We start from the raw sequence: 24,504 nt of genomic DNA, 5'->3' as shown, positions 1-24,504 counted from the left end.
TTCCAGGCCATACTTTTATTTTGACAGAAGCAGCAGCCCCACAGCCACAGGACGCGTGTTCAAGTAGGCACAGTGTCTGCAGCTGCAAGAGCCTAATAGGAGAGACTCATGCCTTTCTCTTTGGTCCCCATGACCAAAGAAAAAAAAGTAAAAATCACACACCACACAACGCCACACCCATCCCCACCCCTCTCTTCTCTGTCAGTTAACAGTCAACAATTCATCCTTCAAAAGAAACTGGATTTTACATGAAACCTCAAGCAACCAAGAAACCAGGACCCTGGAGGGGAGAGGCTCACTGTTCCTTTCTACACTCACTGCCCCGTGGCACCAAGTTTAACTCTGCCCAAAGCCACCACATGGATGGACAATGACAGGGCTGGCTACAAGAAAAGCTAGAATGCAGCTCAGCATGCTTGGGAGACGGCCTCTTTCAGGCAAGATGTCACAGGGGCCAAACGTCAACCTGGTGGGATTCCAAAAACCTTCCCTTTGAAGCCCTGGGTTCTGCCTAAGGTCTGTGAAGGGCTGGACTGGGGTTATAGGACTCAGGGTGACACAGGATGCTGGCATCTCTGGCCACCAGTGGCTTTGCGATGGGGCCTCCACTGGTGAAATGATGACACTTCAGCTGCTGGATTAACCTCTCAGGTCAACCATTCATCCACAGAAGTGGAGTCATCAGTTGACACGGAGTGAGGAAGCCCGGGGCCCACTCAGAGCTCAGGCCACAACGTGCAGCTTTGCAGACTAGAGAATGAAGGCTACTTTCTTCTGCCTCGCCCAGAGGCCAATGGGTAAGGGTGGCTCCTTTGCCTCCTGAGTGCCACAGCCAGACCTCACAGGACCACATGAAGACACGGCAGTGTGCCAAGGCCTGGATGGGAAGGTCCTTCAGTAAAAGTGTGACAAGATCTCAAGAGGACACTGGCCCTGGAAGGGACAAGACAGAAGCCAGCTGAAGATGAGCCGTTCTGAAAATGAGATGGGAACTGGCCCTGGGGCTGAAGGAAGGACCTTAAATGACGGACAATCCCTAAGGGTCACCTGCCTCATTTATTCTTCCTCTGACTTTCAACACAAATAAGGGTTGGTCCTCATGGGTTTTGCAACCATGATATCGAAGACAGAAAGGCTCTAGGGAGGTCTTATCTGTTCCGATGTGACAGATGAGGAAACTGCAGCTCGGAGGGACAAATGATTTGCCCACGGTTGCACAGCTCATTGACGGTAGAGCAGGGACTGAAAGCCGCCCCCTGACTCCATCATCATGGCCTGACTGGCTCAGCTCACAGAGTCTGGCTTCCCTTTAATAGGTCCTTCCCACATTCTGGGTTTCCAGCTGGGCCAGCAGTTCTCAAAGTGGAGCTGCGTAAACAAACAGGCTTTGATAACAAGGCAGAAGGACCTAGGAAGGTCCCTTCCCTCTGAACGGAAACTGAGCTAACTTTCTCTGAGCTTAGGATTTGTAAGGCACTGAAATTAACTACAGCTGGGGCGGGAGAAAGAAAAAGGGGATTAATGATTGGAGAAATCCAGTTGATGGTCTTTTCTTTCAGCCCCACAGCAAGACTCCTCACAGAAACACAATGATGGCAGACTCCACTTTCCCACCTGTTGCAGTCCACCTGTCCTGATGCCACAGAGCAGCGTGGACTTGCCCCCACCATGCCTAAGTGGGGTCTGCATATAAGAGGAGGCCTAGGGGGTTGGTGAGCCATGGAGAATGAGCCTGGTGCTCTGGATCCAATCAGAACCAAGGCCCTTCTCCCCACCTGGGCATACTGGGCCGGGCCGGACAGGATCCCAGATGTCTTCTCCAGGAACACAAGTCCTCTGAGTGAACTTGGTGACGGCTGAGGTGGACCCACAGGCTTGAGCATGCAGGAGAAAGGGATAGGACATCACCAAGGATGGCAGAGAGAACTTTGGAATCGAATCTGGCTTTGGCACGGCACATCTCGGGCCTGCCCACCCTATGTGTTGCCCTCCTGAGACCCCAGGGGTGGAGAGTAGTCTTCCTTCTCCCCACGAGGAGCTCTTCTGACTCAGGCAATGGCAGTACAACTCCAGGGCGTCCCCTTCATCATTCCAGCCAAACCTGTGCCCAGGGGACCTAACCCAGGTGGCCTTTTTGGACTCAGCTGCTGAATCCAAAGCACTTTAGTCAGAATGACACTGAATGGGAAGCACTAATAACAGCGCCTGCTCACGCAGCCCCTTCCATGTGACAGGTGCATGACTTTGAGGACAACCTGCAGGTAGGTATTACTGCCCCTTCAACAGATGAAGAGGCTGGGACACAGAGGGATTAAGTGACTCACCCAGAGTTACACAGCTAATGAGTGGCTAATCTTGAGCCTGGATTCAGGTGTGCCTGATTCCAGATCCCATGTCCTTGCCACCTGATTGGGCTGCCCCTAGAAGCCAGTAGGAAGCGGTCAGGGCTCTCTGGATGGGATTTCTGCAGGGGATTCTTTCTGAAAATGTGGATCTGGGAAAGCAGCCAAGCTGGAGTAAAGGGAAGACGCCGGTCCCTGCCACGTGTCTGTCTCTCCAGGCGGCCCCCCCTCAGTGCCTCGCGGCCTTGCAGATCTTGTCGTACACCTCAGGGAAGGCGTCTTGGCAACCTAGCTGCTTGCGCAACTTGTGGTACAAGGAGCCGTCAAACATCTCCCAGAACTCCTCCCGGTTCATGTAGCAGTCGGCATAGAGCATCTGGAATCTGCAGAGGGAGACAAGCGGGTGAGGGCACAGGTTGATGGCATCCAGAAGGGTAGGAGATAAGAGGCACGTGGGAGAAGCCACAACTCCCCTGGCACCCTGAGACACCTGCTCACCCATGTACGCTCCGGACGAACTTCTCCAACTGCCTCATGCAGGATCTGGCTTCAAAGTGCTTCACCCGCGGCTCTCCATATGCTCCAATGTCGACGTACAGCTCTGCCTCGTCTCCCTTGGGGTGTACCAGGCCTGGCTGGCTGGGCAGGATGAACGGACACAGCCAGATGGGGTAGACCTGAGGAGGGTATTGGTGCTTTTTCTCCAGCAGGTGACAGTTGCATGGCTGTAGCCCGCCCCCTCCAGTCCTGCCTAAGACTCCTGACTCCCCCACATGAGGCGACCCACCCGAGCGGTCCACAGAGGTGCTCATCACCAGGCCATCACTGAGATAGGCTGAGGCCCCCATAGGCCTGGGATGAGCCCCCCAATTTGTAGTTGGGGAAGGTGAGGCCCAGAGGGCAGGCCTGCCAAAGTGGGGCATGTGGCTTAGATAAGACTGGGGATTCGGTGGGACCCCGCCCGGCCCCTGGCTCACGTGGATGTCGTTGTGGAAGGTGAGCAGGGCCTGCCGCAGGCACTTCATGGGCACCAGCATGTCCTGCACCACGTGGTGCTGCTCGTACAGTTTGCGCAGGGTCTCGCCCTGGGTCAGCTTCAGGAGGGAGATCTTGGGAGGCACCATCCAACCAAAGAGGTAGCGGAAGATGGGGTTGTTGCCAAAGGGAATGATATCCTGCAAGATGGAGGCGGGGGTGGAGAGCAGGGCTGAGGGTCCACGTGCATGGATCAGGGCCAGGTCCTTGTTCTGTGCTCCATGTAAGTACTCCATGTACAATCTCCTCATGTGGGGGGCGTGAGGGCACTTAGGACTTGATCAAGCAGGTGTGGGTTTGGTTGTCAGCTCTGACATTTACCAGCTGTGATGACCTTGGGCTAGTTATTTAACTTCTCTGAGCTTAGTTTCCTTATCTGTGAAAAGGGACTTGTGAGGCTAATAAGACATCAAATGGAAGACACTCTGCCCAGTTCCTGGAGCAAAATGATAAGGTGGCTATCATCCCTGTTCTAATAATTGAGGTCAGGGTGGCTGGCGCAGAGCAGGCATTCCATAAATGTCTGAAAAATGAATGCTGTTGAATGAGAAGAGCAATACCCAGAGAGCTTAAGTAATTTCCTTCAGGTTACACAGCAGGGAGCCTGGCTCAGGTTTCATAAGGAGTCCACTGACTGGCACTTCCCTTGCTCACAGCCTGACACTTGCCTGCCTTTCCCAGCTTAGGGCTGCTGGCCACCCTGCTGAGCAGAAGCAGCCCTTCCTCTTCCACAATGCTGACTGCCAGGAGGGATGAGCCACCTCACACAGTGCTGCTGCTTTCCAGTGATGCCCTCTGCTCCCTGCCAGCCCCTCCAGGGCTCCCATAGCTGGTGATCCTGCCGACCCCAGAGAAGACTTTGGCCCCCCTGGCTAGCAATGTTCCTCAATGCTGCAAGTCCTGCCGTCTTCCTGAGAGCCTCAGTGCCCAGGGGGAATCCCTTGAAGCCATGGCTGCTCCATTCTTTAGACAGTCACAAGGCACCTGTGAGATCAGTACCAGGTTCTATGCTGGGCACTTGTGCTACCTGTGGCAATGGAGACATGGGCCCTGTCCTTATGACATTGTTCCCTCAGGTATGGAAGGAACAGGCCACTGGACTGTGGTGTGGATGAGCTGAGACAAATGGAGACAGAAGCAGCTCATCAAAGAAGCCACACATGCCAAGCACTGAAGGCACGTGAGTCTTCTGCACCCCCTCAAATTATCAGACCATTCCATAAGGGCAGGGATCTATCTGCTTCCTTCTCTGTTGAATCCCTGCGGCTCACCAATGCCTGTACACTGCAAAGGCTCAATAAATTATATATATCTTTTATTGTTTCCTGGGAAGCTTTAAAAAAGCAGATATCCCATTGGACAAAGGTTAAAAGGCCTCCTTTCACACCCTGACTCTTCCCAAGAGCAACCGCTAGTGTGAATTCACTTGTGTGCACTGCTGAGCTGCAGGGGCCACTAGGGACCCAGCCAGGCCAGGACCCTCATTCCTAGAAGCAGAGCCTATGGCAACAGCCCCCCAAGAAGACCAATGACCAAGGGCCCAGTATCTGCTCTTACCTGTGCTAACTGCCTACAGGACTAGTCACCTTCACCAAAAACAAGAGGACTCCTCTCTTGGGATGCCATCTTCTCCTGGTTTTTCTCTCCCAGCTGCTGGGTTCCTTGGTGGGTTTGCCCTCCCCTAACCTACAGGCCCCCCCAGGCTCTTGCACCTTTCTTTTATCTACCCTCACTCTTCTACTCCCCTGGCTTTAAATAACATTCATCTGTTACTGACACCCACATTTATTTTTATAACCTCAACCTCTGCTGAATCTGAGGTCCTGACCCACATACAGGCTGCCTGCAGGTGTCCCATCCAGGTGTCAGGAGGCATCTCAAACTGACACGCCCCAGACTAAACTTCTGTTTGCTCCTTCCAGAGCACCCCTGCTTCTTCCCGTGGCAGCCAAGGGCACCTCTGTCCACCCAGTTCTTGGGCCCCTAACCTCGGACTCACACCCACTGCCGATCCATCTAGAAAGCCTGTCAACTGGCTTGTCTCTTACAGTATATCTCAGGTCCGACACTTCTTTCCAAAGCTGTCACCTGGTCAGCAGAAATCTTTCCTTTCCTCTTCTACTTTTGTCCACCCGCCATGCCATCAAGCTGTTTAAAAGTCATTCTTTAAAACAAAAATCAGGTCATTGTCACTTCCCTGCTCGGATCCCCCACTGACTTCCTGCCACACTTACAACAGCCATAGGGTCCAGCCTCTGGCTGCCATTTGACCTCATTCTGCACCAAGGCTCTAGCCCTGCGGCCTTCGTGCTGTTTTCCAAACATTCTGCCTGGACTGCACAGCTACATGCAAAACAATGGAGGTCGACTCCTACCTCACACAGCATAGAGAAGTTGACTCAAAATGTGCAGCAACCTAAACAGAAGAGCTAAAACCTTAAATAAAGCATTTATGGAAAAAAGGGCAAATTGTGATCTTGCGTTTGGCAATGGATTCTTAAATAGGACACTAAAAGCATAAACAACAAAGGGGGAAATAGATAAACTGGATTTTGTCTGAATTAAAAACTATTGAGTACCAAAGGGCATGACCAAGGAAGCGAAAGAACAACATACAGAATGGAAGAAAATACTTGCAAATCACATATGAAGAACATAACAAACTTAGAACTCAATAACAAACAGCCCAGTTAAAAATGGACATAGGATCTAAATAGACACTTTTGCAAAAAAAGATATACAAATGCTCAAGAAGCACACAAAATGATGCTCAACACGGTTAGTTAATAAGCAAATGCAAATTAAAACCAAGAGATAAACATTTCACATTGACTAGGATGGCTATAATTAGACTAATACTTTAAAAATCATGCTGGATGTGTTTGCGCATGCCTGTAATCCCAGAGACTTGGGAGGCTGAGGCAGGAGGATCACAAGTTTGAGACCAATCTCAGCAAGTTATCCAAGACCCTGTCTCAAAATAAAAAATAAAAAGGACTGGGGATGTGGCTCAGTAGTTGAGTGCCTCTGGGTTTAAATCCCTGGTACCAAACAAACAAACAACCCCCCCCCCCACCCAGCCAAAACAACCAATCAGACATAACAGGGAGGGAGGAAGTGCTGAGGAATGATAGTGGCCAAATTATATTGTGCATGTGAAAATATGTAATAAGAAATCCCATCATTACACGCAACTATAATGTACCAATAAAAATTGTGGAAAAATAAAACAAACTAAACTGCAATAAGTAAATAATAAACAAACAAATAAATAAATAGCTATCTATCTCAGAAGTAAGTGTTGGTGAGAAGGCAGAAAAATCAGAACACTCATATGTTGTTAGTGGGAATGGTAAATGGTGTGGCCATTGTGGAAAACAGGTAGCTCCTTAATTAACCAGACAGAATTACCATATAATCCAGCAAATCCACTCCTGGATCCATGTACACATCCCTCCAAAGATCCAAAAACTGGCCCTTGAACAAACATTCATGCACAAATGCTTTCAACAGCACTGGTGTAAGAAGGCTGAAACCCAAATGTCCACCAACAGGTACATGGAAAAAACCAATGTGGGACATCTATCCAATGGGGCATGATTCAGCCACAAAGAGAAATACTGATATCTGACAGCATTCTGGTAAGTGAAAGAGCAAGTCCCAAAGGCACATACTGTATGTCCATTTTTATGAAATTTCTAGAATAGATCAATCCACAGGGATAGAGAGCAAATTGTAGTTGCCACAGGCTGGGGGAAGGCAGGATAGAGAGGCGCTGCTTAATGGGCACCAGACTTCCTTGTAGGACGAGGAAAGTGTTTTGGAGCCAGAGGGGTGGAGGTTCCCCTCCTCTGTGTGCCTGACACGGTGAATTTTCTGTTGGTCCACCTTAGCTGTTCAGCTGTTCGCCTGCCTGGGCACTCTCCAGGAGGTCCTGCGTGGTCTGCCCTCCTCACGTTCATCTCCTAAGGGGCCTTTTCTGACCCCATTTAAAATGTCACTGCTTTCCATCTGCCCACTCCTCCCTACATAAAGCACAAATTCTTGCTCACCTTTCAAGGCCAAGGCCAAGTTTGACTGCCCCCTTCCACTGGAAGGAGAACAAGCCACTTCCTCCTCTTGTTCTCTAGCCCTGTACTAAGCCAGAATCCATCAACTTGATGAGGCTAACTGCTTCTCTAAGATAGAGCAGGTTTCTATTCCCCAAAACACCAGCCCAGAGACCCACTGCCAGACCCTTGAAGGAAGTTTACTGCTCTCACTGCAGGGATCACAACTATTGCAGCTTAAGGAGTTTGTCCCTCAGGACAAACAAGGCGTCAGTGTAGCTACAGTGCTAACCATCCTGGTTCCTGCTGCTGGCCAGGTGGACCCAGGACTGTGCAAAGCCAAGCCTCACCTGGAGCTCCCAGAAGATGCTGCGTGTGTGGCGGTGGTAATAGTGTCTCAGGGGAATGTACTCCAGGCCCTCTCGGTTTGTCTTCAGGTAGTTCTCCACATGCTTGAAGAACCACGGCTTGTAGTAATTGCCAATGCTATTCAGCTGAAATGACAGAGGCCACTGTGATCAGCATGTAGACAAATGCCAAATGCCACCAGGGAGTGACAGCGATACGGGCTGCCGCTTGGCACTCTTGGCCCTTTCAAAGCTGTCATGTTGATTGCTGCCTTTGAGACTTGAAAGCCAGGTGAGGTTGGGCATTAACAGTATCTGCCACCAACAGAGCTCCGTGCAGGTGGGCTCCTTCCTGCCCTCACTAGGCCAGCATGGGGCACCCATCTCATTGCAACCACTGCCCACAGTTCTAATTGACCATGGCACCTCCCCGCTGCCCCTGGACCAAGCTCCACCATCCTCTGGGCACAGTACTTCCCCAGGCATCCTCATCCCCTGGAGAAGCTCAGCAGTACGAACCAGCACACTCTGTGGTCTGCAACATGCAATTCTTACAGTGAGCCATCTTCTGCAGTTATAAATGGTTCAGACTCACTGTGCTGTGCACCCTGAGATGACTCAGCTTTTCCACACCTCAGCTCCCTCATCTATGAAACGCATTCTGGGCAGATGCTCTTGGGGATTGGTGGGGGTGGAGGGGCATCCTGGACAGAGTACAGGCTCTGGGGCTGGGTGGCTGGGGCCAGATATTGTTCAGTCATCCCCTAGCTATGTGACTCTGGACAGGTCACTCTCTGAGCCTATTTCTTCATATGTAAAAATGACAAAAATACATATTTGTGTTCTTTGTGCCTTATAGATAATATACACACATACTCTCTCACACACACATGCATGCAGTTGTTATAAAAATAGAACCATTCTTAACATACTGTTCCAATTTGCTTTTTCCATTTACAACCTACTTGGCCGCTTCTGTGCAGGCTACTTAGCCTCTCTGAGCCTCACTTTCTGAACAGGCAAGATGGAGACACTGCTGCCCCCTGGAGTGGTTGAGGAGGCTAAAAGAGAGAACACAGGATGTGCCAAGCCTGGTGCCTGGCCTGCAGCAGGGCTCACCCTTAGTTCTGGCCCTATACAGGGTAGAATCCATTTGCTCGGCGAGGCTCGCCACTCCTCCAGGACAGAGCAGGTCTTTGTTCCCCAAAGTATGGCCCAGTGGCCCACTCCTGGCAATGCAGCAACTTGGACCACGCCAAGCAGGGTCCAGCCACACTGGCAGTGGCACCTACTTTATACTGAAGTTGAGACTTGGGGTGCCTGGCTACAGGGTTCCCGGTGTCTAGACACCTCAGGTACCTTATGTGCCAGAGAAGCTTAGGAGACAATAAAGAAGCTAGATAGTGTGTCTCTCCTGGAGTGCGTGTCAGCTGCGGAGGCCAGGTGGCAGCACCAGCCTCAGTTCATTGCTTCATTAATTACAATCATGAAAAAACTGGAAGCAACTTAAATTTCCCACTACAGGACAGTGGCATTAAGTGACAGGGCACTCGCTCAGTGCAGTGTTCTGCAGACATCAACTAAGGTGGTGACTCACTGTTTCTCGGGCAATGCTTACCATGCCCAGTGAGACGAATTTGAAGAGGTGATCACAGACGAAGACAAGACTGGAAAACTCTGTAAAGAGATGTCCAACCTCACGAGTAACCCAAGAACTGCCAAATAAAAAGACCTACTATTTTTAGCTTATCAGATTGGCAAAAATGAAAGAGTAACACTATCATCACTAGTGCTGGCAAAAATGTAGGGGAAAAGAAATTCTGCTACCCCACTGCTGCCAGCAGACATCGAAGTGACTTTTCTGGAGGGCTGTGTGGTCCTATTTATCAGTATTTAATGTGCTCAAAGCCTTAGATTAGGAATTCCACGTATTTGACTCAACTCTACAAAAATGTCTGTATGAAAGGCCAAGGACAGATGTGAGAGAATCTTATATCTTCAGTGTCATCTTACTTGTAGGAGCAAAACAACTTATGCAACATAAATGCTCATCAGTAAACGATGAGTCAGGCTATTTCTAAACAGCAATGGATGTAAAGGAATGAAATCAGAGCACACTCACGTGTGCACACACATACACACAGAAAATGGGTCTGGAAGAATGCACACCAAACCCCCGAGTGGTTACCCTGGGGGTAAAGAGATACCCTTTAACTTTTCTCTTATATATTTCAATATCATCTATCACTTTTATAATTTAACAAGTTAAACTCTATGCATAGAGAAAGACAGGAAATAAATAAACTCTGACATAGAGTTTCTATGTCTATTGTCTTCTACCTGAAGTGGCAGCTGGCTGTGGGTCACATTTACAGATGAAGTCTTTTTTTTTTCTTTTTTTTCCTTTTACTTATTTCCACCTTCCAAGTCTCTTTAAGAAGGACAATTCAATTCCTTTCTTTTCTTTTTTTTGGTTTTGGTTTTGGTATCAGGAATTGAACCCAGGGTTGCTTAATCACTGAGTTACAATCCCTTTTTATATTTTATTTAGAGACGGGGTCTTGCTGGGTTGCTTTCGGCTTCACCAAGTTGCTGAGGCTGGCTTTAAACTCATGATCCTCCTGCCCCTACCTCCCAAGCTGCTGGGATTATAGGCATACACCACCTCGCCCAGCTTGGGAGGGACAAAATCCTTTCTAAATGGAGAAAAAATGGCTACTAAAAAATGACCTGGTGTAAGTTGAAGGAGTGTGGATCTGGACTCTAAGGCATCAGATCTTGGCTTTGTCACCCTGTGGAAATTTACATCACCTCTTGGAGCCTTGGTCTCCCCCACGGTCTATAAAATGGTGCTGCTGTGAGAAGCAAAGATCACACCTACCAAGAGGGGCCCACAACCCTGGCAGGTGGCAGGAGAGAGAAGACAGAGGCTTTCATCATTGCCTAAGCCACCTCAGGAGGTCGAGTCCAGGTGGGGTGACCCAGGCCCCCAGGCCGTCTTCTCCCCGAGTCTTGGTCTGGGGCAGAGGATGCCCTGGCCTACCTTGCTGGGTTCTGCTTCATCTGTCATGACCCCTGTCATGATGACAGCCTCATCCAGGGAGTAGAGCAGCCCTTCCACGAAGTGGTTCTCCGGCTGCTGGGACTCGCGGGTGAATTTTTCACAGATAGCCTCCAGGCCCCGCACTGGCTCAAACCGAAGCTTGACATACTTCTTGGCAGGGATGATGCGGATCTCGGCAGCCACCAGGAAGCCCAGGGTCCCGCAGGACCAGGGCACAGCATAGAACAGGTCCGAGTTTTCAGACTAGGAGACGGAATTGACACACATTGAGAACTTGAACCCTGGACCCCACATGGTGGCATGCAGCCACTGGGAGGACCTGGGGCTGGGGCTGCATTCCTGACCTGTCACTATCTCATATACATCTGAAGAGGAACTTCATAAACTGTACCCAGCTTTCCCTTTCAAATTCCACATGATACTTATCCCAACGCTGCTCTCTACAGTAGGGCTGTTCACTGGGACAGCATCGTCTTCTTCCATTGAGCGAGGAAAGCCCCTGAGCCATAGGACACCCAGGAAGAAGGCCGTGACAAGAACTGTTCAGATCCCAAACAGGGACTAAGAGGCAGGGGGTCCAAGCCAGGCTAAAAAAGAGCCGAACCTTCACTAAGAGTCAAGGTAGCCGAGCGACAGGACTGCCTCTCTTCTCAGCTGGCACGAAGAGTTACCCTGCCTTCCTGTGTCCACTAGATTGGGAGATCGTCCTTCACCCTGATACACACACACAAAGCCCGTGGGGGGCATTGCCTCTTTCGATAGCAAGGAAAGTGAGCCTCTAAGAGGTGGCCTACCTTCCCCAAGGCTTCCCCAAAAGCCAGCTGCAGCGCTGCTAGGCTCAGGCCAGGCTCCCTAACTCTGGGTCCAACATTCTTCCTGTAGGATCTCATCTGGTCCCATCAATCTGTTTCTTACTTCACAAATTTCTTGCTTTGACATTTGTCTCAGAGACAAACTGCTGGCCTTTCCTCTGGCCATTCTAACTCAGACTCTTTGATTCTAAAACAACTCCTTTTGCAAAAGTCCTGCCCTAGTTGCCATTACCAACAGACTAGCGCTGTGGATGCTCTCCTAGACTGGAACACCCTAGGTGGTGGACATGGAGGAGGCAGTAGAATAGGGAAGCCAGGGCAGGAACACTCGGTAGTGGGCCAGGAGAAGACTCTGGAACTGCAGAAATGGACCAGCCCCCCATCTGGGCTGCTAGCTTATTGCACCATTCTGATCGTGGCAGCAGAAACTGGACACTCATTGTGTGCCTATCTCAATGCTAGGAGCTTTGAACACACCACCTACTTATCCTCCTAACTGTGCATCTGAAGCCTAGCCTCAGAAGAGAGGCCAATCCATAGCATCTGTCTCCTTTCTCTGCTGGTAACAAGTAGGCCAAAAGTGGGGGCCCAGGCAAGTGTTCAGGAAAACACGCTGAAACTGATGGAAGTGCACCTGTCCAAGACCAGAGCTCCAAGCAGGCTGCGAGTGCCTGACTCTGTTCTGTGAGGCCAACAGCTCTGGTGGCTCTCTGAAATATCCCCTTCAAAAGGATCAGAATGTCCTTCCTATCCCAGGGGCCTCTGGCCTATGCCAGGACAGATCTGAGGTTATTTAAAGCTTCAATTCTGTCTCATTCCTTAGATAAATTCTTCAAATGTTTGTGTCCCACAGCCCCTCTAATTGCTTTTAATTACCTCAAAACATCTGACATAGAGTTTTAATGCAGAGGCCTGACTTCCTTCAGAGAGGCAATCTGGAATGATCCATGGAAGCTTCATTATCTAGGTTTGAACCCCAACTGTGTAGGATTTACTGTCTGTGTGATGTAGGGTAAGCTTATTAACCTCTCTGTGCATTAGTGTTTTAGCCATAAAAATGCAGATAATACTAGAACTCAACTTACAGACTGCTGAAGAATTAAATGCCTTTATATCTATCTATCTATCTATCTATCTATCTATCTATCTATCATCTATCTATATATATAAATAAAGCATTCTCAAGAGTGCTTAAACACATATAAGGGGCTATATAAATTTTTGTTATTATTATTTGAAATGATAAATCAGGGAGCTACTTCTCTGACCCCAGGATCCCTAATGACCAGAGCAGGCTGGTGCAGATGTCCCCAACTCACTGGCGTGCATCGCACAAAGCTGCCATCAGCCAGGACCAGTTCATAGGCGGTGCAGATGTGTTGGAACAGGCCGTACTTGTGGGATGATGACTCGATGCCTGTGCCCATGATCAAGCCCCCTGCAGAGACACAAGCGTTAGCCAGAGAGAACAGCGAGCTGCAGGTCAGGGCCGAGATGGGGACGCTGACCTAGGGGAGACTTCCCATCTCTGCCAATTTAGATGGACTTAGATGGGAGCTTGAGGGCTTCCCCCAGACCAGAGGAGGGATGGGCAGACCCCTCCAGGTGCTCACGACCTGACCTCCAGCACCTCTCCACTTGGACACCCGTGTGCATTCATTTTAAGAGGGACTTTATGGAAAGGGCTGTTGCTGGGTGGGCAGGAAGCCATGACTCCTGGGAATGGTTCAAGGAATGGAAGGTGCTTCCCCTGGACAAGAATAGGCTCTAGGGGCCATAAATGCTGTGCAAAGGAAAGAGGGATTAGACTGATTGTGTGTTCCACAGGTCGAACTGGAGCAAGGAGCACAAGTCACAGGGAAGCAGATTCAACCTAGAAATTTAGAAGTGCTGTCTGTTAACCTGAGTTGCTCAGAAATTGGGTGGTGGATAGGGAGGGCCCTGTCATTGGCTCCAGGCAAGTAAAAGACAGGGTGTTTATATGTCACCGACAGAAGAGTGGCCATTCCTGGACCAAATGGAAGGTGGCCAAGGACCCTTGGCTCGGATCCTGAGATTGTCAGACTCCTCTTGCCCTTGAACATGGACTACTCACCCACTGTGAGATCATCAAGCTCAGGTAACACAGGCAGGGTCCAGCCAATGGAGGTCAGTAGGGCAGTCACCTGACCCATGGACACCAAGGGCTCTACACGGACAATCTGTAGACACAAGAAAAGCATCCTAGGTCTCAAGAAGGTGGCCAGTCCTGTCGAGGGCTCTTGCATATGAAAGTGTCATCCCAAACTTTCCTGAAAACACTCAACGTATGGATTCCTATGCAGTTGTTACAGGTGATCTCTGGCTCTAGGCTAACCAGAGTTGGATTGTATCCTTTCAAATATTTTCCAATGAATGCTTTCTTAATTTTTTTCAAGATAACAGGAAAAAATATTCATTTGGAAGATACAACAAAAGTGAAAAAGAAAACAAAAATAATCTATCCTAGCTCTTCAGAGTTATCAGTGTTAATGATGGAGTGATTTACATGTTTTTCTTCCATATATGCCTATATATTGCTATTTTGTACTCACACCCTGCTGTCTTGCCTGTTAAAAAGTTAGCACAGTACTGTGACTTATCATTAAATATCCTTGGAAAACATGCTTTTAATGAACATGTTAATATGCTGTCACCTGAACTTCTCTGCTTCTAGCTGAGATGGAGCAACAAAGAACAGATTTACACTGCTGTCTGGGGAAAAAAAAAAAAAAAGCATGAAAAAAAATATATAAAACAAGTTTTTGACCTGGTGGACACAGGCCCTGAGACAGAAAGCAAACATGGCTAGCTCTGCGCATGCATGCCCCAGCTGTCTGGAGTTAGGCAGTGTGGGGAAGCGAACCCAGGTGGAGCCCAGTGCACTGAGCCGTGGAGGTGGAGGTGAGAGACCTGGAAGACTAAGGGGAAAGTGTTCGCAGGACAGAGTACTAGGAGGAACATGTTGCAGAGAGAGCACCTTGAAGAACTGCAAAGGGTGCCGCTGGCTATCAACTGAGTAGGACTGGTGCATTCAGGCAGACAGTACCTGAGGCTGGGGCTGAGGACGAAGCAGGGAACAACCATCAGAAAAGATAACAGGTAAAGACAGCTCACATGGGGCAGGAAACAGTATCTGTTCCCAGAAGCCAGCCTGGGGAACCCTCATGATCCCAGGGACTTGGACAGAGGACTCAGAATGGTCTTGCCTCAGCAATGGCAAACGATGAACCCCAGGTTAAATGCTACTGTGGTCCCACCCAACAAAATCAAGACCCAGTGGGATCAAACTGTTTCCAAGTAACTCAGCTGCCTCCTAGAACAAAGCTTAAGACTTACAGGACGACAACACCTAGCTCCCAATGAGGTAAAACATCAGAATGTCTTAATGTCAGAATCTACTTGACATTTACCAGGCATGCAAAGAGGCGGGAAAATTCCAGCCACAGGGAGGAGAAAAATCACTCAAGCAAAACAGACCCAGAACAAAAATGTGTGTTAGAATTAGCAATCAGGAATACCAAAACAATTATTCTAACTGTATTTTCTATATTCAAATACTTTAGTAGGAAACATTCCAAACGTATCAGAAAGACCCCAATCAAACTTCTAGAAATGAAAATCACAATGTTTGGAATGAAATATACACTGAATGGGACTAACAGCAAATGAGATATTACAGAATAAAAGATTAATAAACTTATTATACAGAAATTATCCAAAATGAAACAAAGAGAAAAACATTTAAAAAAATGAACAGTTCATCAATGAGCTGCACTATGGAACTTGAAGCAGCTTAATATATATGAGATCGTCTCCAAAGGAGAGAAGGAGGAGACAGAAAAAAAATATTTGAAGAAATAGTGGCCATCAAGCTTCTAGATTTGATGAAAAATAATAAATTCCAAACCTAGGAATTATGAAGAAAACTATACAAAGGAACATCATCGTAAAATTGCTCAAAGCCAGTAATTAAGAAAAAAAAATCTTAAAAGCAGGCAGATGTAAAAATAAACACAGGAGACACAGTGAAGCAAAGATGAGGGTAACAGATTTCTTGCCAGAAACAATGCAAGCAAAAAGACAGTGGAGTATCTTCTTTATGGCATTGAAAGAAACACCTGTCAACCAGGGGAAATAAATGGTATGTGTGTACACACACACACACACACACACACACACACATCAAGGCTGACAAGTATACAATGGAACACAGAGATGGCAAGTACAAGGACAAATACGAAAGGTTCTTCCTTATTAAATTTCTTTAAGCTGGGTGCAGTGGCGCATGTCTGTGATCCCCGTGACTCAGGAGGCTGAGGTATGAGGATCAGGAGTTCAAGTGCAGCCCCAGCAACTTAGCAAGGTCCTAAGCAAATCAGCGAGACCATGTCTCTAAAAATATAAAAAAGGGGTAGGGATGTGGCTTGGTGGTTAAGTGCCCCTGGGTTCAATCCCTGATATCAAAAAAAAAAAAAAAAAAACTTTAATAGATAAATTGACATTTAAAATAATAATATAGTGTGGGGTTTATAACATGTAAAAATATGACAGCAATAGTACAAAAAGATAGGAAGAAAGAAGTGGAAGTCGATTACTGTAAGATGATTATGTACTACATGTGAAATAAGGTAACTGCACTTGAAGGTGTACCCGAGTAAGTAAAATGTGTATCATATACCTTAAAATAGCGGCTAACATAGCAAAACAAAGAGTGAATAGCTAATGTCAATAAAGGAACTAAAACAGGGTCTTAAAATTTTTTTCAATAATCCAAAAGAAGATGGGAGATTAAAAAAGAAACAAGAGAATAAAAAATATATAGGATAGATAGAAAATAAATAACAAGATGTCAGATTTAAACATCATATCAATCACATCAAATGTAAATGGTCTTACCACCCCCAGTTAAAAGGCAGAGGTTGTCAGATTCAATAAAAAAGCAAGACCCAGGGGCTGGGGTTGTGGCTCAGTGGTAGAGGACTTCCTAGCACGTGTGAGGCACTGGGTTCCATTCTCAGCACCACATATAAATAAATGAATAAAATAAAGGTCCAGCAACATCTAAAAATATATTTAAAAAAATACATCATTTCTTTTTTTAAAAAAAATAAATGACAGCGGACTGCATTACAATTCTTATTACATGTATACAGCACAATTTTTCATATCTCTGGTTGTATATAAAGTATGTTGACACCATATGTCTTCATACATATACTTTGGATGATGATGTCTATCACATTCCATCATCTTTGCTAATCCCCTGCCCCCTCCCTTTCCCTCCCACTCCTCTGCCCTATCTAGAATTCATCTATTCCTCCCATGCTCCTCCTCCCTACCCCACTATGAGTCAGCTTCCTTATGTCAGAGAAAACATTTGGCATTTTTTGGGGGGGATTGGCTCTCTTCACTTAGCATTATCTTCTTCAACACCATCCATTTACCTGCAAATGCCATGATTATATTCTCTTTTATTGCTAAGTAATATTCCATTGTGTATATACATATAGACCACATTTTTTAAATCCATTCATCCACTGAAGGGCATCTAGGTTGGCTTCACAGTGTAGCTATTGTGAATTGTGCTGCTATAAACATTGATGTGGCTGTGTTCCTGTAGTATGCTGTTTTTAAGTCTTTTGGGTATAAAGCGAGGAGAGGGATAGCTGGGTCAAACAGTGATTTCATTCCCAGATTTCCAAGGAATCTCCATTCTGCTTTCCATAATGGCTGTACCAATTTGCAGTCCCATCAGAAATATATGAGTGTACATTTTCCCCCACATCCTCGCCAACACTTATTGTTGTTAAATAAATGAATAAAATAAAGGTGCAGCAACATCTTAAAAAAAAAAAAGATATTTTAAAAATAAATCATTTCTTAAAAAAAAAAAAAAATCAAATCAAGTCCCAGGGCTGGGGTTGTGGCTCAGTGGTAGAGCTCTTGCATGAGGTGCTTGGTGTGCTCCCAAGCACCACATATAAATGAAGAAATAAAGGTATTGTGACCACCTACAACTAAATATATATATATATATATATATATATATATATATATAAAAAAAGCAAGACCCAACTACATGGTGTCTACAAGAGAAATACCCTTTAAAGATTAAGAGACATTAGTCAAATGAAAACTGGGTGGTTTTTTTTTTAATATCAAAATAGATTTCAGAGCAAAGAATATAGAAGGATTATAAAAGCTAATTTCATAATGAAAAAGGGATTGATTAATCAAAGACATAAAAATATTAAAATGTTTATACCTAATAACAGAACATCCAAATACATGAAGCAGAAATTGATGAAACTATAAGAGAAATAAGTACACAGTTAAAGGTAGAGATTTCAATATCCCCTCTCTTAATAAATGATAGAACAAATAAAATTTGTTAAGTTCATAAAAGACTTGAATAAAACTACTAATCAACATGACCTAATAGACATTCATAGGACATGCCATCCCCAAATATCAGAATATATTTAAAAAAAAATAAGCATGAAACATTTACCCAGATAGAGCATATTCTGGGCTATAAAGGTAATCTCAGGGCTGGGGGTGAAGCACGGTGGTAGAACATTTGCCAAGCATGCATGAAGCCCCAGTTTCCAGCTCCAGCAATGTAGGAAAAAAAGTTAAGCCTCAATAAATTGAAAACATTCTAATCTGAAAGTGTTTTTGACAACTGAATTAAATCAGATATCAGAAATATAAAGATCTCTGGAATATTTCCAAGTATTTAGAAACTAAGTAACATATTCGTATAATCCAGGGATCAAAGCACATGTCAAAAGAAAAATCAAAGTATTCTGAACTAAATGAAAAGAAGATATACTGTGATTTGTGTGCTGTCTCTTAAAACAGTGCTCAGGAAAAAATTTATAGCATTAAACATCCCTATTAGATAAAAATAAAGGTCTAATGTATGATTTATGCCGTAACCTTAAAATAATACAAAAAGGGTCTGAAGATGTAGCTCAGTGGTAAAACCAAGTGCTTTGCATGTCCTGCTTTAATCCCCAGCACTGCAAAAAGGAGAGTAAAATTTAAAAAAATAATAATAATAAGGAAAGAAAAGATCACAGCAAGATCTCTATTTCTCAATGAATTAGAGAAAAATCAATGAAATCAAAAGCTAGTTTTTTGAGAAGCTCAATAAAATTGACTAGCCTTTAGCCAAACTGATCAGGAAGAAAGGAGAGGACTCAAAAATTACCAATATCAAGAATGAAGGATGTCGCCAGGCATGGTAGCGCATGCCTGGAATCCCAGTGGCTTGGGAGGCTGAGGCAGGAGGATGATGAGTTCAAAGCCAGCCTCAACAACTTAGTGAGGCCCTAAGAAACTTAGTGAAACCTCGTCTCTAAATAATATAAAAAAGGCCTGCAGATGTGGCTCAGTGGTTAAGAGCCCCTGGGTTCAATCCCCGGTTAAAAAGAAAGAATGATGTGACAATAGGAATGGGAATATTACAAACAAGTCTGTCAATAGATCATACAATTTTGTGAAATGAATTAATGCCTTTGAGAACAAATTACCAAAGCTCCCCTAACAAGAAACAAAGAGAAGAGCCATATCTATTAAAGAAATTGAACTGGTAGTTAAAATGTTGCACACAACTCCAGGCCCAGACAGCTTCACTTAAATCAGATATCAGAAATATAAAGATCTCTGGAATATTTCCAAGTATTTGGAAACTAAGTAACATACTCGTGAATAACCCAGGGAATCAAAGCACACTTCAAAAGAAAAATCAAAATAATAATAATCATTAAATCTCTGAACTAAATGAAAAGAAGATATACTGCTATTTGTGTGCTGGTTTCTATAAACATAGGAGAAAACCTTTGTGACATTGGATTAGGCAAAGATTTCTTAAATAAGGCACCAAAAGCATGATCTAGAAAAGAAGAAACTAATGAGCTAGATTTTTATCAAAATTAAAAACTTTTTGAAAGACAAGCCACAGACTGGGAGAAAATATTTGCAAATTGTTGGTTTATAGAATATATAAGAAAAGAAATAACGCGATTTTTAAAAATTGGCGAAAAGTCTGAACAGGCCTCACACCAAAGATATACAAATGGGGCTGGGGATGTGGCTCAAGCGGTAGCGCGCTCGCCTGCCATGCGTGCGGCCCGGGTTTGATCCTCAGCACCACATACAAAGATGCTGTGTCTGCCGAAAACTAAAATATAAATATTAAAATTCTCTCTCTCTCTCTCTCAAAAAAAAAAAAAAAAAAAAAAAAATATATATATATATATATATATATACATACAAATGGCAAACATGCATATGAAAAGACTCCCATCATTAATACAAACTAAAGCCACAATGAGATATTAGTACACATCTATTAGAATGGCTAAGATTAAGACTAACCATACTGTGCTCTGATGGTACACAGCAATGGGAACATTCATGCTACTGTTGGGAATGCAAAATGCTACAACCCCTTTGGAAAACAATTTGGCGATTTCTTTAAAGATTAAACATACAGAGCCTGGCACAGTGGTGCACACCTGTCATCCCAACAACTAGAGAGGCTGAGGCAGGAGAATTGCAAGTTTGAGGCCAGCCTGGGCAACTTAACTATGTGAAAAACTAAATGGGAGTGTAGCTCCATGGTAGAGTGCCCATGGGTCCAGTCCCCAGTACCGAAAAAAAGAAAAACATAAAGATAAAGAAAGTTAAATATCATAAGCTTCAGCCACTCAACTCCTAGGTATTTGTCCAGAAGAAAGTCTTTATGTGCCTATAAAGAGACTGCTCACTCAAGTTCCTAGTCATTTTATTTGTAATAGTCCCAATCTGGAAATAGCCCATGTGTCATCAACAGCTGAATGGATGAACAAACTGTATATTCACAAAATGGAATATTACAACAGTAAAACAGAACGTACTACTGATTTATGCTTTCACCCCAAATGAATCTCAAAATAATCATTAAAGCAGTCAAACCTTTCTCCCCCAAAGAGTATATATTATATGTTTCCAATGATATCAAACTCTAAATATGAACTAATTTATAGGGAGAGAAAGCAGACCATGATTTGCCTAAGGATATGGGAGAAGAGGCAGGGAGTTTAAGCCAGGCTTCAAGAAGTAGAATTACTGGTGGGCCAAAGAGTAAGCCTATTCCTAAGACTGTTATAAATGAGTGAGTCTCAAAGAAGCTCGTAACAAGGTCCCTTCCTTCCAACACATTTGTAGCCCATTTTTTTTTTTTTTACCAGCACATACCAGGTAGGGGTAAACAAATGCTCTTTTGTCTCATCTTTACTCATATTTCCCCATCCTTGATTTTCTGTAGAAATGAAGACAATCAAAGGACCCACCCCCACCCCCTTGAGTTCTGAGTTTGCCTTTTTGTGGAACGGGGCTGACCAGTCCCCAAGCTGGGAGGCTTGGGAGAACAGCAATGGTAGACAGACACTTTCTTGATGACCATGGGCCTTGGCCTTGTCCACTCTGGGATGCTCTTGGCTAAAACCATCATCCTATGAGTCTGTCCCCCCTCCCAGAGCTAGACACCCACAGTGCATTCTCACCTGCTTCTTGGTGTCCACCTCCAGGATGTCCATCAGATTGATCATGATGTTTTTGTGTGTCTTCTTGTACTTCCCAACGCGCAGCGAGACGGTGAGCCAGCCGGGGCGCCCGGTGCACATGAATGTTTTGCTTCCCTGCTCCTTCCATTCTCGCACCTGCAAGGTGGGACAGAAGCTGAGCTAGTCCCACCAGGGATTCCCAGAGAGCCGCAGCCTTGTTTCAGGGAGGGAGCTGGCAAAGTCGCCTCCATTCAGGAACTGATTAAGACAGTAAAAGGCCTGCTGGCCCCACCCTTTGGCATCTCCCTGCTTGGCAAGGCTGACAGAAACAGCTGATTTATTGCTACACCTCAAGGTAGAATGAAGACAGAGAGAATACATAATCAGGGTGTTTTGAAAATACTAACTGGAAAGTTCAGGAAAGGTTTTGCAATTGTAATTAGTGCAATTACAACAATGATCACCATTTACCATGTACCCCCACATGCTATGTAACTGTTGTATGCAGTCTTTCACAACAATTCCAGGTGGTTGAGATGACTCTCTTTTGCATATGAGGAAACTCAGAGGCAATAAAACTTTCCCAAGGTCACACAGGAAATAACTGGCAGGGCCTGGATTTGTAGCCAGGACTGTCTGACAACATGTCTAGGAGCATAGCTGGGCTTGTGATGGTAGTCACAGATCAGCTAACACTACTGAGGCCTATTCTGCACATGCCCTGTTCTCAGCATTCACCCAGGTGAACTCATGACCATTCTGATAGGAACAAAAGGGGAGGAAAAGACTAGAAAGCCAATGGAAGGGACAGCTTTGGTTAAGCCTTGACTATAAGTGACCAGCGTACAAAATAGGAAATGAATGACCCTGATGATGACAAGCCTTCAGGAACAGAGGAGGAGGCATCTGCTCCTGCTGAGAAGGAAAGTGCAGGGGAGGTGGATAGCTCTTGTTTTGACTGGCAAACATTGAGTCCTTGGTCAAGCTGGAGGGTAGGCCAGCCTCTACCGAAGGGTAGAAGGGTTGAATAGGATTCTAATGGAAGGTGACCAACATTTTGGGCAGGGAAGCAATGCTGAGAAAAACACTCTTCAAACTACACAAGACAAAGGTTAGGGGTAGGTCCTTGGAAAAGGGTAACTGGTCAGGCAGCAATTTACAACAACCAGATTTACAGGATGGAATGGAAACGATGGGAAAGAAAACAGACCAAGAGCTCAGGCTTTGAATTCAAGCTAATCAGGATGAGCTTGTCATCCTGGGCACGTAACTCAGTTTGAACCTCCATTTTTTTCCATTAGTAAAACAGGTATAAGACCTATGACGTGATATGAGAATTATAAATAAGGGACATTAATAGCACAGCGGAGTGGGACATGGCAGGTCCAGGGCAAGAGGCTGGTTTAGCTGAGCCCTTGTTTTCTGTCCACAGTGCATCCTTCTGTTGAGTTTGAGTTCATAAGCACTCCCCAAGCTGCCTGGAATCTGGCCCCAGAGGCCAGAGGTGAGTCAGATAACAGTCCTTGCCTTCCAGAAGCTCACCATCTGATGGGGTAGACCAGCAGGTAAATCAAGAATCTGAACTCTAGGAAAGAGCTGGGAAAAAGAATGCACCTGGAGGGAGGGCAGGCAGAGCTCTTATGCTATGACTGCTCAGGAAAAACACTTCCAAAACATTGCATTCTCTCCCACCAGGCCTAAGGTCTCTGCATCGTCACCCTCTTGCCTGCAGTACCCAGCGTGAAACAGACAGAATATAAAGGCTGCTGCACCTGCAACGAAGGTGACAGCAGGAAACAGAAGCTCTCTGCAACCTGATGCCAGTAAGAGAGGAACATAAGAAGGGACAGAGGGGACCAAGAAACTGCCCAGGCCAGAATTCCAAGCCAGCCCTGAATGTGAAGAAGGTGGTTCCACCTGGAGCTGCAGCAAGGTCCCAGCAGGGTGCTGGGAATACATAGAAGTATATCCAGTTACTGGGAAATGGACTGCCTGGGTCAAAGAGTGAACCCTGGGTCACCAGAGGATGTGAAGCTCTTCACTAGGGGTTGTGGGCTGGACTCTACCTTTATACTTTAGTCTTCTACTCTAAATGCGTCAAACCACCTTGTTGCTACAAGATACACTTTAACCTCTAACCTGGCATCAAGGACCCTCTCCAAGGTAGCTCCAAATTAACTATCCAACCTTATTCTGTCAGCACTTTTCTTTCCCTGCCTTTGCTCACACCAGTTTCTCCACCTAACATAACTTCCCCAATAATTTCCCTTCCTTCCCAGCCCCACCTCCCGGAAGCCTTTCCTCCTCTGAAATGCTTGGGCCTGGTGAGAGTTACCTGACTGTTGCGCACCTTCCCCTCAACTGAGTGTTCTTTATATCCGTCCAGGTACCGGCACATGCCTTGCACCTAGTGGGCACTCCATAAACATCGGGGCAATGTTTTGTTGCCCCCAAACCTTTCCTTATTCTCTTCCCTCTCCAGAAAGCCCCCATCACAGGTTTGCTTCGTCCAATTCACCCCCCCTCCCCCGCTCCAGCTCCTCCTCCGCCAGATCTAGGGTGCCTCCTGCACCGTTCTAGCCTTCGCAGCCTCGCGGACCGCTATCTCCGAAGCCCGTGGTGCTGGGCCCTGGTCAGGCCGGCGTCGCTCACCTGCTTTTGGATGTCCCGCACGCGCTGCTCGTGCAGGCGCGGCGCGCTGCTGAGCTTGAATACCACCCAGGCGCGCACGGAGTAGTAGATGTCGAAAATGAGCGAGAGCGGTAGGAGGAAGAGGCACACGAACACCCAGCGCTGGTGGATGAGCACGAACTCCAGCCCCTTCACGCGCACCCACAGCAGGAAGAGCAGCGCGCACACGGCCAGCGACACGGCGGGCTCCATGGTGCAGCGGCGCGCCGCGCGCGGGGAGCGTGCGGGCTCGCGCCGCCTGTCACCGCCACCCGCGCAGCGCCTGGCCGGCTCAGCGCCCGCCGCCGCCGCCCCGGGAGCCGGTAGGTCGCCCGCCGCCTCGTGATTGGCTTAGATTTCCAAGGTTCGGTGGGCCGAGACCCAGGAGGCGACCAATGGTGAACCGCGCTGGGGATCGGACCAGGAACCCGCTTTTATGATTGGCTGCGGGAGCCGGACCGCTCCACCCTCTTCCCGCCGACGCGCGAGGAGGGGTTGACCCGGGCCGGGGACGCTGGTGGGGTTGGCTGCGTTTAGTCGCGCAGGGGGCGGCAGGGACTCTGGTTTCCCGGCCTTGGGGTCTGCAGAGCCGTCCCTCCATTTCCCCTTA

General features: G+C 46.5%; 1 protein-coding gene across 1 annotated transcript; it reads right to left on the bottom strand.

Moving 5' to 3' along the window:
* Window positions 1-24,201, bottom strand: Dhcr24 (24-dehydrocholesterol reductase). Its single transcript, XM_076860295.2, has 9 exons — window positions 23,877-24,201; window positions 21,225-21,380; window positions 13,745-13,850; window positions 12,969-13,087; window positions 10,817-11,080; window positions 7,777-7,920; window positions 3,320-3,517; window positions 2,841-3,019; window positions 1-2,725 (listed from the first exon to the last, which is right to left on the bottom strand). The coding sequence occupies exons 1-9, from the start codon at window positions 24,105-24,107 to the stop codon at window positions 2,572-2,574; spliced, it is 1,551 nt and encodes a 516-aa protein (XP_076716410.1). The 5' UTR covers window positions 24,108-24,201; the 3' UTR covers window positions 1-2,571.
* Between the last annotated feature and the right edge of the window lie 303 nt (window positions 24,202-24,504).

This window comes from Callospermophilus lateralis, chromosome 7, assembly GCF_048772815.1.
Source record: "Callospermophilus lateralis isolate mCalLat2 chromosome 7, mCalLat2.hap1, whole genome shotgun sequence".
Taxonomy (NCBI): domain Eukaryota; kingdom Metazoa; phylum Chordata; class Mammalia; order Rodentia; family Sciuridae; genus Callospermophilus; species Callospermophilus lateralis.
This window is presented reverse-complemented; position numbering and strand designations above follow the sequence as displayed.

What these genes read in the sequence shown, in the direction of transcription:
- Dhcr24 (XM_076860295.2), bottom strand. Translation starts at nt 24,107, where the DNA reads ATGGAGCCCGCCGTGTCGCTGGCCGTGTGCGCGCTGCTCTTCCTGCTG. An exon ending in AGGTGGACACCAAGAAGCAG is followed by an intron (nt 13,851 to 21,224) that starts GTGAGAATGCAC and finishes TTGTGTCTACAG; the next exon opens with ATTGTCCGTGTAGAGCCCTT. An exon ending in GCTTTGTGCGATGCACGCCA is followed by an intron (nt 11,081 to 12,968) that starts GTGAGTTGGGGA and finishes TCCGTCTCCTAG; the next exon opens with TCTGAAAACTCGGACCTGTT.